The sequence below is a fragment of the Oncorhynchus keta genome, unplaced genomic scaffold (assembly GCF_023373465.1).
Source record: "Oncorhynchus keta strain PuntledgeMale-10-30-2019 unplaced genomic scaffold, Oket_V2 Un_contig_16796_pilon_pilon, whole genome shotgun sequence".
NCBI lineage: Eukaryota > Metazoa > Chordata > Actinopteri > Salmoniformes > Salmonidae > Oncorhynchus > Oncorhynchus keta.
In genome coordinates, this window is record NW_026280121.1 from 369,418 (window position 1) to 386,921 (window position 17,504).

At 45.7% G+C, this 17,504-nt stretch overlaps 1 protein-coding gene across 1 annotated transcript; it reads right to left on the reverse strand.

Moving 5' to 3' along the window:
- Positions 1-1,047: 1,047 nt before the first annotated feature.
- Positions 1,048-16,911, reverse strand: LOC127919502 (microtubule-associated serine/threonine-protein kinase 1-like; the record flags this gene model as incomplete). Its single annotated transcript, XM_052503152.1, is given in 16 exon segments — positions 1,048-4,488; positions 4,784-5,214; positions 5,777-5,967; positions 6,192-6,328; positions 6,646-6,768; positions 6,879-7,123; positions 7,460-7,720; positions 7,965-8,215; positions 8,625-8,699; positions 8,701-8,783; positions 12,462-12,574; positions 12,990-13,112; positions 13,962-14,063; positions 14,457-14,622; positions 16,294-16,426; positions 16,769-16,911. Coding segments are annotated over 16 exon segments (3,345 nt in total), but the record flags the coding sequence as incomplete, so codon positions are not given.
- Positions 16,912-17,504: the final 593 nt, after the last annotated feature.

Consider the following 17,504-nt stretch of genomic DNA (forward strand, 5'->3'; position numbering starts at 1 on the left):
GATGAAACAAATCAAAATATATTTTATATTTGAGATTCTTCAAAGTAGCCACCCTTTGCCTTGATTCTCTCAACCAGCTTCACCTGGAATGCTTTTCCAACAGTCTTGAAGGAGTTCGCACATATGCTGAGCACTTGTTGGATGCTTTTCCTTTACTCTGCGGTCCAACTAATTTCAAACCATCTTAATTGGATTGAGGTAGGGTGATTGTGGAGGCCAGGTCATCTGATGCTGCACTCCATCACCTTCTTGGTCAAATAGCCCTTATACAGCCTGTAGGTGTGTTGGGTCATTGTCCTGTTGAAAAACAAATGATAATTCCACTAAGTGCAAACCAGATTGGATGGCGTATAGCTGCAAAATGCTGTGGTAGCCATGCTGGTTACGTGTGCCTTGAATTCGAAAGAAATCATTGAGTGTCACCAGCAAAGCACCCCCACACCATCACACCTCCTCCTCTATTCTTCACGGTGGGAACCACACATGCGGCGATCCTCCATTCACCTACTCTGCATCTCACAAAGACACAGCGGTTGGAACCAAAAAATCCCAAATTAATGTTAATTCATATGCATTCCAGGTGACTACCTCATGATGCTGGTTGAGAGAACACCAAGAGAGTGCATAGCTGTCATCAAGGCAAAGGGTGGTTACTTTGAAGAATCTCAATTATAAAATATATTTTGATTTATTTAACATTTTTTGGTTACTACATGATTCCATATGTGTGATTTCATCGTTTTGATGTCTTCACTATTATTATACAATGTAGTAAATAGTAAAAATAAAGAAAAACCCTGGAACGTGTAGGTGTGTCCAAACATTTGACTGGTACTGTATATATACACACACCATAAGGGGGCGGTATGGTCCAAGTTATAGGTTGCAGTCAGAAAGTCTTCTGAAAAGCAGCCAAGTAATGTAGTACATAAAAGCTTGCATATTCTACCAGAATAATTCCAACATCTGATATTTTTCACCCACTAACAAGCATTTGCCAATCATTCGCATAAAGATTATGGGTGTTACATGTTTGATAGAGAAGATGAGAGAGAGAGAGAGAGAGAGAGAGAGAGAGAGAGAGAGAGAGAGAGAGAGAGAGAGAGAGAGAGAGAGAGAGAGAGAGAGATCATCATAATTTCACCATTGAAATAATGCACAGTGTATTATCTTAACACACATACAGTTGTAGTGCTCAACTTACAGTGAATCCTACTGTGGTGAGTGAAACATAGTCATATTATTATTTCACAACACAGACTAGCCTCGTCCCAGATCTGTTTGTGATTTTGCCTACTCCATTGCCATTGTTTGACATGACAATTCCATACAGAGTTGGCAAGAAACAGACAGGCACCCAGGCTAAAAACAGACAGTTAAACTCTCAGATACCTGACACCAGAATTAGGAAGGAATCCAATATGAAAATAAGGTTAATAGAAAAACAGATGGATAAACGATAACAGCAACAGCAAGTGAACATTTGACATCAAAGAATGAAAAACCTTATCCATCCATAAAGCCCTTAATATGCATTTTACATCTATTAAATATGCTACATCCATTTACACCTGCTTTTTCTTCTTCACCTTTTTGGTCCAAAACAAAACATGATGAGTGACAATTAGAACGAACTAATAGTAGAGCCATAGTCTTTACAGATATTTACAGTAATCTCCTTACCGTAGCTGTGCAGTCAGGATCAAGTAACAGATCATTTTATTCACAACAAAATACAATTATTCTAATTTATCAATGTTATTCAAGTTTGGATTCTGTTAGTTTCTATATAGTTTCTGGTTTACTGAACCCATCCCTGAAACACACACACACATTGGGGTACGCACACACGCACACAGCCCAAATCATCCACCACAGGGGTATGGGATTTAAATCCATGAATATCAACTCCGCTTACACCAGTGTGTGTGTGTGTGTGTGTGTGGGCTGCAGTAGTAGTCCTGTTCTGTAGAGATAAGCGCTCTGAGCTTCAGAACTGTCAGAGGAGCTTTACTCTTCTTTACCAAGGCACCAAATGCACCCTATTCCCTATATAGTGCACTACCACAGGGGCTCTGATCAAAAGTAGTCCACTTTATAGGGAATAGGATGCCATTTCGGACGCAATCCATGGCACACAAATGTGCCATAGCCTTCAAGATTCACCCAGAACTAACTCAAGGTTGTTTCACTTCATCCTTCACTTACAGACATTCACTGACAGCATGCTATGCTAATCTGGCTATGCTAATCAACTGAGGACTTCAGTGAGTGTAGTGTTGGACCATAATTCTTTGTCATGGGCGGCCTTACAGTAGTAACAGAAAACGACAGTAGTCATTGGTCCTGTGTGGGTCAGTCGAGTGTCTTTCTAAAGATAAAATCTAGTGGCCGCGTCATTGTCTTTTACAGTAGTAATTTAGTCATTTACTTTCCGAAGACAAATCTACAGTGGCCGATTGGATTTTGTGTTTTGTTGTTGTTGCTGTCAAGGTTGTAATGACGTGATTGTGCCTCAGCATACCCTCTGCTCGTGATTACGTTTATTTGAGTGAATTACAGGAACAGAAGTGATTGGTCGTTTAGTCGAGATAGAAAAACGAGTAAGTAACTGGATTTGGTGTTTCACAGTATTCAGCATGTTCTGATCAGTAAAGCACTTTTCACTCCTTTTTATTCTAGAAACACACAAAATGTACCACATGACATGCATTCATTTCACATACATACATACAGATCTGTTATAGATATCTAATAGTTCATAAAGTAGAGCGTTGTCTTAATATATACTAACTGTATAATAGAAAATGGCCGTAACAGCACCTTTACAATAGTTCTGCTCACTCATGGTTACAGATAAGTCAATACCATGTTGATATGCTTTTCTAGAACTGGAATGTCGTCTTAAGTGCTTGACATTGTGGAATTGTTCTAGAAATCTGAAAAGGCATCTCATTTCTCAATGCCCCCCTCTCTAAAATCCTTTCAGATAGAAGGGTTACAATTTGGGGCGGTGGCTACCTATGTTCGCCTTATCAGACTGAGGAACAGAGTTAGCTGGACTTTGGGCCACTGTGGTGCCACCGCCAACCATCCGGACTCCAAGTCCGGACGAAGCCTCAGACTTTCCTGCCGAGGCACCTTGCTTCTCCTCACCCGGCTTGGGCATGTCTTTCAGCTCCTTCCCCTTGGGCCCCTCCTGGGACTGGGACACCATTGACCCCTTTATAGGCCCCAGGACCAATTTAGCGGCACTGGTCAGCTGGGTGACAAAGCTTGTCTTGTCGCCGGGGGAAACAGGCCTGGACCTGCCTGGACAGAAGGAGGGTGCGCAGAGCGAGGGGGTGACGCCTGTGGGGGAGGGGGAGGGGGATGGAGAGTGTTCTTCCACTACCTCCAGCCGACATTTATCCTCCCAGTCCAGGGTCCCTCGGTAGCAGTTGACAGGCCCCAGGCCCTGCCTCACCTTGCCCAGGGAGAGGGGTTGTCCGTGGGGTGGGACAGCTGGAGCCAGGGCCCTGGCTGGAGGTTTGGGGCTTTTGGGGCTTCTCAACCCCAGTTCTGAAGTTCTTGGAGAGCCATTGTTCTCGGCTCCATTTTTTCTCAGGCTCTCTCCTACTATTCCTGATGGTTTACTACTAGCCTTGAACATACCTGTAGACCCTGACGTTATTGATGATCCACCCATACCCATGCCTCTGTCTGGACTAGTGCCTCTCCCTAGAGGGCCCCACAGGGCATGCTGGGCCTGGGAGGAGGACACACCTTGTTGTCTCCATTTAGCTTTGGTTCCGTTCTGTCCTCCCCATAATTCTCCTGGGAGTCTTGGCTGAGAGGGCTTGTACTCACGGCGGTTCGGAGGCTCTGTTGCTTGATAGACATGTTTGTCTGACGCTGGCTCTTCTCTGCTCCTTCTGGATGGCCCCTAAATATACCTGGTGACCCAGTGGGAGTAATGGGACTTGTAGTTTTGGGACTTGTAGTTTTGATGGAATCCAGATTTAGCGATTGGCTGGATTGGGCTCTGTAGGTGGGGCTACTCTGAGGGCTAAAGGTATGCTCACTGGTTGAGGGTTTTCTAGCTATTGATTGGTGATTATCTGTTGTGGCTCCTCCTCCTCGGTTAGGTGACCTCTCTGGGACGGTTGTTGTCCTGTTGCTATAAGCCATAATGATCTCTCCCACCCTCTCCCTCGATCTTTCTCTCTCTCTCTTCCTCTCTCTCTCTCTTTCCCTCTCCCTACCAGCCAGTAGTGTATCCCTACTCAGCGGCGACTCTTGCCTCCCTAACTTCCTCATCGGCTTGAGCACCCCCGTCTCTGGTGTCGTGGTAGTTGCCCCTGTAGATGAACCCTGGGGGCCTGGGGCGGAGGGCAGCAGTGGGGGGTTCAGAGGTGGTAGATTCTCCCCTTCCGTCTCCAACAAACTCTGGAGCCCCAGCTCGCAACAGTGGAACTGGTCCTTGCGGTACAAGTCAGAGTGCTGGACCTAGGATAGGATAGGATAAACTTTTATTTAGGGGGAAATTGTCTTAGACACATAGTGATGCTGTATACAGTAGGTCTACTAAAAAAGACTCAAGTTCTTTTAATTCCCAATGTGTTGTTTTAACTGTATTTAAATGTCTTCCCCGTGTATACTTAAACTAATAAACGAGATGAAAATACTAAATCAACACTATACTGTACATTATAAACTGGACACATTCATAATACACCCATAGCACACGTTACCCATGTGTCACACCTCTAATACACATCTCAGACCGCCACATTCACAATACCTCCAGGCTGTGTTTCCTCAGAGGCCCTCCCACCCCACCACTCGACGACTGGGAATGAGACAGCGGCGAGGTGAGCTTCTCTGCTGACTGGACCCTCTTGAGGAGTGGGGAACGGGGCGGCTCGGCGGACTTGGGCCTGGGGCGGACCACGGGTGGTGATGAGTGGAGCTTTGCCCCGGCAGGGAAGGTCTGGGTGGTGTTGGAGCTACCGATGGTGTGGCCCGGGAGTGGCGGAGGGGAGGACTGGGTGGGGGATGGTGTGTGGGCTAAGGGGGAGAGGGGGATGTTGCCGGCAGACTTGCAGCGGGCTGAGCGGTACTGGCGGTGGAGCTTGGGGGAGAGGCCGTGCAGGGAGCTGGGGCGCATGTGCTGGGAGGCGGCAGGGGAGTTGGGGGTGCTGGAGGCAGGAGAGCTGCTCTGAGAGGACACACCTGGGGGAGAGGAAAGAGAAAGACAAGAGAGAGGTTACAGTTAAGATAGAGAGAAAAGAGAGAGGGGTAGAGAAAGAGAGACAAGAAGAGAGAAGATAGACAGAAAAGAGAAAGGTGAGAGAGGAAGAGGGAAAAACAGATTCTTCAGCTAAAGATTAATAATCAGTTCAGCCACAACTGGGATTACAATGTTTGATTCAGCTTGCCTGGTGCAATGGAACCAACACTGGTTCCCAAACCCTGACCATCTGACACTCATCTGACAATCTCAAACACTCTATTTACTTCAAAGAAAACAAATACAATTTGGAACCCTGAGGTGTATACTACAAAATGGGATCAAAGAGTTAGCCAGCTAACTTCCATAAACAACCAGAAATAACTATTGATTTTCTAATTCATTTAGAAAGCTAAACTTAGATACAGTATGTGTTTGAGTCAATTAGACCACGTACATTTCAAGCTTATCTTTCAAAATGTTTTATTTTAGAATAGTTAGGCAAGTTAGCTGGCTACCTGATTGATGCTGCTTTGTAGTGTACCCCTCAGGTCTGTTACTCACCCAGGTAGGAGGACTCAGGTGTGGACCTGTATCCCTGCTGTGTAGGGGAGCGGGCTGACAGGTTGTGGGAGGGAGAACCTGGTAGACTGTCACTGGACGACAGAGAGCGGTTCAGAGAGGACAGGCTGCGGCTGGTGTGGAGCAGGTTAGACTGTTTAGTGATCTTCCTGAACAGGGAGCTATGCTTCTTACTGTAGGGAGGAGAGAGGGAGGAGGGGACAGAGGGATAGGGAATTGAGTAGGAGAGGGTAGAAGAGAATCGTTTTCATTTAAAAAAAAAGTTTTGCAATGTATAACATGGAGAGATACTGAAACGTATTAGCAGAATGCTGAATAAATACATGTAACTGTTCTTGTCCATGTTACAGCATACATGATAACAGCTACTGTAAATGAGAGTGCCATACTACAGTACCTCTCTTGTCCCTCTTTGCCGATGGGCCTCTTATTGCGTCGGGCCATCTTGCACTTGTAGTTGGACTTGCGTGCCGGACCCACCTTGATGGAGGTGTTCTCAAACGGTGTGGTGGTCACTGTCACCTTGTTGCCACTCTGCAGGGGCACACAGAATGATGATGAGCTATGTCTATGTGACTGACTGGGGTTTGATCACAGGTTTTCTGCATGCCACAAGTCTAGGTTAGCCTGCTGAGCTAAACGCCTGGGCACTAGCTCAGGGAGCCAACGCTTGTATGCAGGCAAGTTACTCATCACATGAGCATGGTCACAGAACGACCTCCTTCACATCTACATTGACGAATAACACCCTTACTCATAGCTTAAGAGACCAACAATGAGCATGGATGTTACGCAAACCTACGCATATCAACAAAGTCTATTGTAGAACTCAGTCTCTTCTTCCATCATACCTTTAGAATGAGTTCCACCACTTCCGTGTGGACCAATCCGTGGACAGACTCCCCATTCACATGGGTGATGAGGTCACCTGCACACAGTCCTGCTTCCTGGGCGGGGCCTCCATCCTCCACGTGCTGCCATTGGACGAGGATACATTGTCAATCTATAAATAGGATAGTGTATACCTTTCAAGTTAATTAATGAATTAATCCACCCCTCCCCCTTCTCCTCCCCCTCTCCTCACCCAGATGATGTGATGGACACTGTAAACATCCGTATCTCCCATGTAGACCCGTATCGCCCTGAGGGTAAATCCGTACTTCTTCCCTGAGCGGTGGATGGTGATGGGAGAGCGCAGCACGCTGACGGCGGGGGCCGGACAGTAGTCACGGTTGGGTGACGAGTCCCGGGAGGAGGGGTTGGAAGACAGGGAGCGGGGGGACATGGGGCTGGCCAAGGGGGAGCTGTGACTGTGGACGTACTGGTCTACTGTGGTGGGGGGGAGAATGTTAGGGAGAGGAGTAATGGAAAGGGGAAAGATGAAGGAATGACAAATTGGGAGATAATGGAAGTGATTGTGGGTAAGAAAAAGAGTAAGAAAAGTTTTAGGCATAGAGATACACATATTACAGTGTACTATTTCATCATGCGGTTTGAAGTATGCTGTGTAAACTCAGCATTAGAGTAACATCGCAGCTCACAGCACCCTCTAGTGGCAGGAGGCCATAGTGATTAATTGACTGCCTGATTAAATGTATTTGATTATTAAAATACATATAAAGCTACTCAAGACAGAAACAACACATAACAATTCAGCATAGTTACCTGCAGGTATGATGACAGATAGGGCTGTGGCCGAGGCTGACTTGATAACCTTGTTGCCAGGCCGTGAGTTCCTCTTCTCCCCTGTGTCTCCAGACATCTGCTGGTGTCTCGCCCTGCGGAGGACCAGGTCATTCGTGGCCCGGGGGCCCAGGGGGTCATACACAGGTCCTGCCCCCAGCTCCCTATTGGCTGATGTAGGTCCAGGAGTAGTGGATGGAGTGGGCGTGGCTCCCAGAGTCTCGCCTGGGCTTGGTGGTTTCTCTGTTGGCGGAAAAAAATATTACTCTCCAGTCTCAAGTACAGTATATTGTTGGAGCTTAGCTAATGTCCTCTCTTGGCTTACTTACAATCTATACACATCATCACTTTCTACTGAGTTTTCAATTGTCACCTCACCTGATAAAATCACCAGTTTGTCCGGTGACAATACAAGTGAAACAAAACTCTACCACCCCGTAATCTCTCTCTCTCTCTCTCTCTCTCTCTCTCTCTCTCTCTCTCTCACCTCCTACATGTTCCTCCTTTGGGTCAGGGGTGGTGCTGGGGGTGGAGGGGGGTGTGGAGGGAACGGAGGCCACCTCCAGTGAAGTCCCCCTGGCCTTGACAGGGGGCTGGCGTGTTAGGGGGTCTGGGTTGTCCTCCTGCTGTGAGGCGAAGCGATGCGTGTCCATGAGGGCGGAGAAACGGCGCCGGGCCCCGAGGGGAGGGCTGGAGTCACCGTCCATGTAGAGGGACTCAGAACCGGACAGACGCTTCCTTTGAGGGGCCAGGAGAAGAGAAGAGGCTATTATTCCCAATGCTAAGGGACTTTTATTTTGAAAACGTATTTAAACTGATGTTGAATCAATGTGTTGTGAATGTTGGTATAAAGGTATCATGACTTGTATACATTTCATGAATGCCTATGTATACCCCCTTAAATTTAGTGTTAACTTCTCTCTGTTTGGATGTTTTAATGGCTGCTTCCACCGCCTTAGGTTCTGACACTTCCCCAATACAGGATCTCAGCATGAGAGTTCACACAATCACACTCCCACACTCACTAGAGTCAATTATAGACAGTGGATCTCAATTCTATAAACCAACCTGTGTATGAAACTCAGACATAAAATCCCCCCATCTCTCTCTCTCTCTCTCTCTCTCTCTCTCAACCCACCAAACTCACATCTCAGGTGAACCGGTCCTCCAGCTCTTGTCCCTGATAGGAAGCTTCCCAGACTCTCTCTCTTCCCCTGTTGTCCTCCCGGGAGCCCTTGTGTTCCCGTCGAGTCACTGAGGGGGCCTTCTGCTCCAACTGGGACAGGTGCTCCATGCTGCTGTACACCTGCAGAGGGGCCATGGAGAGAGAGTCCAAATCTGAGCCACACTGCTGATCCTACTCTGAAACACTTTATGAATACATGGCCTGAACATAAAGAAAGGAAGCAAGTTGGTTAAAACACTCATCATCACTACCCTTAAGCCTTAAGCCAAACATAGAACATGATAGTCAGTTACATACTCTAGATAGAAAGATTGTGGCGCTAATTAACTTACAACAACTGCATTTAAATAAGGATAGGCTAGAGTCAACTACTTTACATGTAATACAAAGTAGGTGGGTGCTTCAGCTAATACGTACAACACGCACACAGACACACACACGCACACGGCAAGGTCTCGTAAATGAGCTGTGAGTATGCTGGTGTGTGTGGGAGACCAGCTTAACAACAAGAACAGTGCTTTAAAACAAGGCTAAAGAGTATTCAGCACCATGGTAACTGAAGCAGTGGCCATAACATGAGCTGTACTGTGATATGTACATTGGCTTCTAAATCTAAACTACTGGAATAAATCAAATCACATTTTACTACAGTTGTAGACTAACAGGGAAATGCTTACTTACGGGTCTTTTTCCAACAATGCAGTTCAAGGTAAAGATACAAAATAATATAACAAATGTAAATAGTGATATGAGTAATAAATACACAGTGAATAACGAATAACAATAATGAGTCAAAATAACATGTCTATATACAGGGAGTAGCAGCAGCGAGTCGATGTGCAGGAATACAAGGTAACTGAGGTAGATATGTACATATAGGGAGGGTGTGTGACTAGGCAACAGGATAGATAATAGACTGTAGCAGCAGCTTGTGTGTGTGTGTGTGTGTGTGTGTGTGTGTGTGTGTGTGTGTGTGTGTAAACGTGTGTGTGTGTGTGTGTGTGTGTGTGTGTGTGTGCATGTGTGTGTGTCTTGTGTGTGTGTGTGTGTGTGTGTGTGTGTGTGTATGTGTGTGTGTGTGTGTGTGTGTGTGTGTGTGTGTGTGTGTGGTGTGTGTGTGTGTGTGTGTGTGTGTGTGTGTGTGTAAACATTCAGATGCATGTGTGCATCTTATGAGTGTGTGGGTGTATGTAGTAGTGTGTGTGTATGTGTGGTGGGATGTCTGTTTAAGTCAGTAGAGGCTCCGCAGAGGAGGGGGAGGACCATCCTCCTCAGTGAATTTCTGAAAATTAAAATAGTGAAACATTAAAAAAGTTATCCCTTTTAGATGGGGCGGCAGGGTAGCCTAGTGGTTAGAGCGTTGGACTAGTAACCGAAAGGTTGCAAGTTCAAATCCCCGAGCTGACAAGGTACAAATCTGTCGTTCTGCCCCTGAACAGGCAGTTAACCCACTGTTCCTAGGCCGTCATTGAAAATAAGAATTTGTTCTTAACTGACTTGCCTAGTAAAATAAAGGTAAAAGAAAAAAAAGATAGTTATACTAAATATATATTTACGTCACCAATTAATTGATTAAAATACACTGTAGCCTCAACAGCACCATGATGTAGCCGGAGGACAGCTAGTTTCCGTCCTCTTCTGGGTACATTGACTTCAATACAAAACCTAGAAGGCTCATGGTTCTCACCCCCTTCCATAGACTTACACAGTAATTATGACAACTTACAGAGGATATCCTACAACCTATCAGAGTTCTTGCAGCATGAACTGACATGTTGTGCACCCAATCAGAGGATCAGAGAACAAATCTAGTACTGAAAGCAGAAGCTACAGCTATCTAGCACTTTGGTGCATAAAATGTGGTGAGTAGTTGACTCAAAGAGAGAGAAAGACAATAGTTCAACAGCGAGATAGTTCAACCTACTCAAAAACCTGGCTCAAACAGAAAGGGATTCTATGTTAGCTTGCTGGCTATGGCGAGCCAACACTGGAACACTGGAAGGTAAGCTTTTTGTTATATGAATTTATTGCCACCAGGCCCACTGGTGTAACTGCTAAATGCTTGCTGACTATACACTGTGCTGTATGATTGTAGCAGGTTTATATTAACACGTTAGTTCTAGTAGCTATGTTGACTATGATGTTAGCTAATATGGTGACAATGATGTAGACTGTGTGTGTTTGTGTGTGATCAGGGGTGTATTAATTCTGCCGAATCTGTTGAAAAACCTTTCTTCAACAGAACGAAACGGGAATAAACATACCTTATTTGCCCAATAGAAACTCTCGTTTGACAATTTGTTGGCCTAACGATTTGACACACCTAAATAAGCTAGATGCAGGCAAGAGTGTCGGGTGCCAAGGCGGTATTGAATGGTGTCACTGTCTGTCACCACTTGACTTCTCTCTTTTTGTCTCGACCTGTGCACCTACATTGTAAACTTTCATTCATAGGCTAGGTTGTAGCAACCTCATGATGGGTATAGAGAAAATGTATCATGTAGTAGCCTAAACCTATCGATGTTACATTGAGCTGGTTGAATGGAATATGAAGGACAGTCATCCAATATGCTGTAAAATAAATAAGGCCATGCCTCATCTTAAATGGCACCGACCGCCACTGGTGTAAACATCTGTGAGTCTGTGTGTAGAGTCCAGTGTGTGTGCATAGAGCAGCATTTAGCAGAGTCTTATGGCTTGGGGGTAGAAGCTGTTCATTTAGTTCCTGAGGAAAGTTTGTGCGGTGGCAGAGAGCAGTCTATGACTTGGGTGGCTGACTGGGGCCTTCCTCTGACACCGCCTATTATATAGAAGCCCCAGTGCTCACCACCCTCTGTAGCACCTTGTGGTCGGGGTAATGCCGTACCAAGTGGTGATGCAGCCACCAAACTCTCTCTGTGTGTGTTTGTGAGGTGCTTTGAGACTAGCAGGCAGTGTTCTAGACTCTAATCAGGTCTCTCCACCAATGCACTGCTACTGTAATAGAGCCCTTAGCCCTCTCCATTTATACAAGAGACCCTTCACACACACACACACGCACACGCACACACACACACACACACACACACACACACACACACACACACACACACACACACACACACACACACACACACACACACACACACACACACAGAGCCCTACTCATTCCCACAAGAGACCCTTCATTAGTCCCCACCCATACAGGAGAACAGAGAGGAGGAGGAAGGGACAGGTGAAGGACAAAAGGAGGGCAGCAGAGAGAGAGAGAGATAATATAGAAGGAAAGATGGTATAATGACAGAATGACAGGATAATAGGGATTCAAACTATGAGGTGGACAAAAAGAGGAGGGATAAAGAGAGAGTGAGGGAGAGAGAGAGAGAGAGCCAGGATGAAAAATGAGATGGGATAGCTAGAAGACACCGTTAAGTAAGGGGAGATGAAGAGAGAAAATGACCTTGCTGAAGCATGGGCAGCCAGAGGAGTGTGTGTGGCACGTGTGTGTGTGCAGGGTTGGGTAGGTTCCTTTTTAAATGTAATCCACTACAGTTACTAGTTACCTAGAGTGGGAGTGTTTAGAGTGTTTGGCCGGTAACTGAAAGATCACTGGTTCGAAGAGCCGACAAGGTGAGAAATCGGTTGCTGGCCATTGAACTTAACTCTAATTTGCTCAAGGGAAGCCGTACTACTTTAAAAGTAATCCAAGAAGTAATCATCTAGTTTGTCAAAAGTATCTTTAATCTGTTAGTGTTTTGTAATGTAATCAGTTACTCCCCAACCATAAGTGTGTGTGTGTGTTTGTGTGTGTCTGTGTACCTTGCTGAAGCGAGGGGAGCAGGAGGAGAATTGTCTGATCTCAACAGGCTCATCATCATCGTTGGTGTCATCCTCATCGTACGCATTGATGTGGTGATAACGATCTGAACGGGCTGAGGGAGGACAGGAGAAGAGAGAGGGAAACAGAGAGAGAGACAGAGAGAGAGAGATGGCGAGAAAGAGAGAGAAAGAGAGAGAGCGAGAGAGAGTCTTAGTTTTCATAAATAATTTAACGTCCCTAGCCTTGGCGTTCTCTCTCCTCTGCTTATACTTTTCAAAGTCTCTGCAACGCTTTGGGAGAACCACTCTCTGGCTTGGCTGAGTTTTACCATGAGATAACCCGTATCAAAGATCAAAGACTCATTTGCTTTACACATGGAGCCCAATTCTGATCTTTTTCCAATTCTATGTATTTTGATCAATCAGATAAGTTTTTGGCCAATTGGGCAAAGTATCAGAATTGGGCTGCATGTGTAAATGCAGCCAGTGTGCTGTATTGGCATTAAATACATAGGTAACGGCACTCACTGTCGAAGTAGCTGGTGTCCTCTTCCGACTCCAGGTGAGGTATGAACTCTGCCTTCTGTCTCAGTAGACTGTTCCAGTCCAGGTCAGAGAAGAACGAGTGCTGCTTCACCTCAAACGCTCCCCCTGGGGGCACGGAGGAATAATACCAACAACAAGATCAGCTCTAAGAATGTAGGCCTCGGAAAAGCATATGGCTCTGGGCCATGGTAGTTGGAGTAATACATAAACAAAGGTTAAAATGTGAATAATTATGGCATGATTCATTACACACAGTAAGCAGGAATATTTTCTGACTCATATCAGAGACCTAGGGAGAGTAGCCTGCTGTGTGCCAGACTGTTGTTATTATAATAAAATAAAAAAATGTACCCCCTTTTCGATCTTGTCTCATCGCTGCAACTCCCAATGGACTCGGGAGAGGTGAAGGTGGAGTCATGTGTCCTCCGAAACATGACCTGCCTAACCGCGCTCCTTAACACCCGCCAGCTTAACCCGGAAGCCAGCCGCACCAATCAACTGGCGACCAGGGTCAGCCTGCAGGCACCCGGCCTGCCACAAGGAGGTGCTACAGCACGATGAGCCAAGTAAAGCACCCCCAGCCAAATCCTCCCCTAACCTGGACGACGCTGGGCCAATTGTGTGCAGTCCTATCGGACTACCGGCTACGGCCAGCAGTGGCACAGCCTGGGAATGAACCAGGGTCTGTAGTAAAATCTGTGTTCAACAATGCATTGCCTTGACAAACAAAGTTGTGTTTGGTAAGATTATGACAGTAGACTACAGCAGAAACAGGAGGAACATTCTTAAATTCTAGCACATTGGTTCAGAAACTAGGTGTCGGGAGGGACCAAGTTGAAATTAGGTCCCCTGAGAAAATCTTCAAATGGGTACATAATACGAGCTAAACTTTTAGTGTCAACTAAGGGCCTTTTGTCATGTGCAGAACAAGTTTGAGAAGCCCTTTTGTAGTACCTGTACCCAGCCTCATCAGTGGATTGGTCTGTAGCAGGGTTGATATCAGTCCCTGGGCATCAGCGGGCAGGACCTCATCTCCATCAGGCCACACTATGTCATCTGAGAGAGACAACAGAGCCAGGTACAGAGAGAATGAACAGCAAGGATTTGGAACCGGACCAACATTGAGTCAGGTACAAGTTAGTACACAGACAGAGGCCTTGGAGTCAACAGTCACCTACAGCAGTGGTTTTTAAACCTCTCCTCGGGGACCCCCAGCCGTTCATTTGATCAATTCCAGAGCTAGCACACCTGATTCAACTTGTGAATTGTCTGGGGGTCCCCGAGGAGAGCTTTGAAAACCCCTGACATACAGAACAGAACAAGAGGCACTGGGGGGGATTCAAAAAGACAACAGGTGCAGACATAAGGGAAAGGCCAGCCCTCATGTCTTAAGCACCTGTAATGACCTGTTCAAAGACCTTTTGACTGATTGATTGATGGCAGACTCACCTGTGATGACCTGTCCAAAGAGCTCCTCAGGCGTGTCTCCAAAGAAGGGCACACAGCCCACTAAGAACTCATAGAGGATGATGCCCATGGCCCACCAGTCCACCGGCTTCCCGTAGCCCTGTCTCAGGATCACCTCCGGGGCTATGTACTCTGGGGTGCCACACACCTGGGACGGGGAGAGAGATCCACCAATCAGAAGTCTCGATCACGCTCCTTGCCTCTATTTTCCTCTCAACTACATGTACCAGATGCAATGGAGTAGTTCCAAAAGTGCAACACCTGCCCATTTGGCACTCCAGACAGGCTCAATAAAAATGAAAGACAACAACAAATACTATTTGGACCCAGGTCTGGTCTGCTTAGCTATCTGCAAGCCCAAGAGCTTGAACATTCTTCCATCTGTCTCTGACAGAAGTACTGTACAGTAATCACTAATCAAGGACCCAGATTGTATAATGCTGATAATCATAATTCTAATTCTAATTGGTACTGTTGCTGTACACTGTTGAGGCAGCAGGGGCCTAGTTCATCACAGCTGAGTGAATAACCAATGCCCTCTAATCAAGAGTCTGCACAGACCACAACGTGAAAGGATCTTCAACTATTTCATGTGCAGATGATATGTCTTCATTAGAAACCATTAAAAAGCATGAGCTGGTGTACACCCAAACAAGTTGGTAGAGCCACTGACTAACGGAGAGCAACTGTAGGCTGAAAAAATGTAATAAAGAGATTTGCACACTCTACATACAAGCTCCCAGTAATTTATTGGGTAAACCACCAATGTTTCAGCATCACTGGGCCTTCTTCATGGTCATGTCATGAATGCTTGAACCAGGTTATGTAAACAAACACTGCAATTAGTGCAACCAATGACAATAGTGAGGGGTGTGTCATAATTACTAGGGTGATACATTTTTTACTGTTAAAAGACAATAGTTTACAGCATGTTGAATATATTAGCCTATTGTTATCATATTGCAACATAATTAGATATTGTGCATAGTAATAGCATCAACATACATTATTATTTTATTTAATACACATATTTAATTGTTTCCATTTAATTTAATCTTTGTTACATGTCATCTTTTGGTTCAACAGTAATGCACAATAAGCATAATCAACAACGGCAACATCTTGGGTGCACGCTGATACGCTGTAGAGCACAGGAGGTTGGTGGCACCTTAATTGTGGAGGACAGGCTCATGGTAATGATTGGAACAGAATAGGTGGAATGGTATCAAATACGTCAAGTGTCCATGCAATGTCCATGCTAAAGCAGGTTATATCCATCTAGAGTCCTCTTTCTACCTCTATGTGAAACAACACAGCATTCAGTCTGGCTTAACCAGGCTAGATGCCCTACCGCTGGAGAAGACACTGTATTGCTGCTGGCCTAACAGCATCATTTATTAATATGGGGAGTTAAATTCCAAACCTGCGTAAACAATAAACTGTAATTGCAAAATAAAAAGGAACCAGAATTGTATTTATTTCGAGAATTTATGATGATTCAGTCTGTATGGTAAACATTATTAGTGACTGTGTGTATTCCTCTTGCTTGGCAAATTATGTGTTTTTGCAAGGTTATTTTGAGATTCTCAATCCGTTGACGCATGCTGAATTCAACTCACTCACGCAACTGTCATGACTGTAGGCTATTTACAGAGTTTCTAACATACTGTATGTGATTGGCTCTTCATTGAGAAGTTGGTTGTATACTACCTCTCACAATATGATTAATTGTTTGTTTGATTAGCTGAGTGACTGACTGATCATGACTGACCGACTGACTAACTGACTGATTGATTGACTGACCAATCAATCGATCTACCTGTTTGTCCAGGAACTCGCGTGCGTCCTTCTCGATGTGTCCCTCATACAGGTTGGTGGTGAGGCTCATCAGACCCATCTTAGACAGGCCAAAGTCGGTCAGCTTGATGTGGCCCATAGAGGTGATCAGAAGACTGGTGGAAACAGGAACAACACATGGGCTGTTAGATATCAACTGCATAGCAAACCCCAGGAACAGCCATTATTCCATTCCAGCCATTACAATGAGCCCGTCCTCCTATATCTCCTCCTACCAGCCTCCACTGGTATGTATGACCAATAGGAGCCTGTAGGAGCTATAGGAGCCTGTATTCCTAGAACCTTTCACAGTACACACATTTTGGCTTAATATTGTTAGAGGATGTCCCAAATGTTCCTAAGAAATTACATTTATGGTGAATATTGTATAGTGTGAAAGCAATTTAAAACCTCCAATCCACCAGGGGATTGTCAGGGTGGCAGTGCAGCCCACTCACTTGTCAGGCTTGAGGTCTCGGTGCACGATGCCATAATTGTGTAGGTACTCCAGTGCCAGCACGGTCTCTGCAAAGTACATTTTGGTGAGTTCCACGGGCAGCGCCCCAATGTTCTTCAGCAGAGTGGCACAGTCTCCCCCTATAGGAACACAACATGGTTGGTTAGACACGGTCTCCCCCTATAGGAACACAACATGGTTGGTTAGACACGGTCTCCCTCTATAGGAACACAACATGGTTGGTTAGACACGGTCTCCCTCTATAGGAACACAACATGGTTGGTTAGACACGGCCTCCCCCTATAGGAACACAACATGGTTGGTTAGACACGGTCTCCCCTATAGGAACACAACATGGTTGGTTAGACACGGTCTCCCCTATAGGAACACAACATGGTTAGGTTAGAACACAAAATAGTTGGTTAGACACTCCCCCTATAGGAACACAACATGGTTGGTTAGACACGGTCTCCCTCTATAGGAACACAACATGGTTGGTTAGACACGGTCTCCCTCTATAGGAACACAACATGGTTGGTTAGACACGGTCTCCCCCTATAGGAACACAACATGGTTGGTTAGACACGGTCTCCCCCTATAGGAACACAACATGGTTGGTTAGACACGGTCTCCCCCTATAGGAACACAACATGGTTGGTTAGACACGGTCTCCCCTATAGGAACACAACATGGTTGGTTAGACACGGTCTCCCCCTATAGGAACACAACATGGTTGG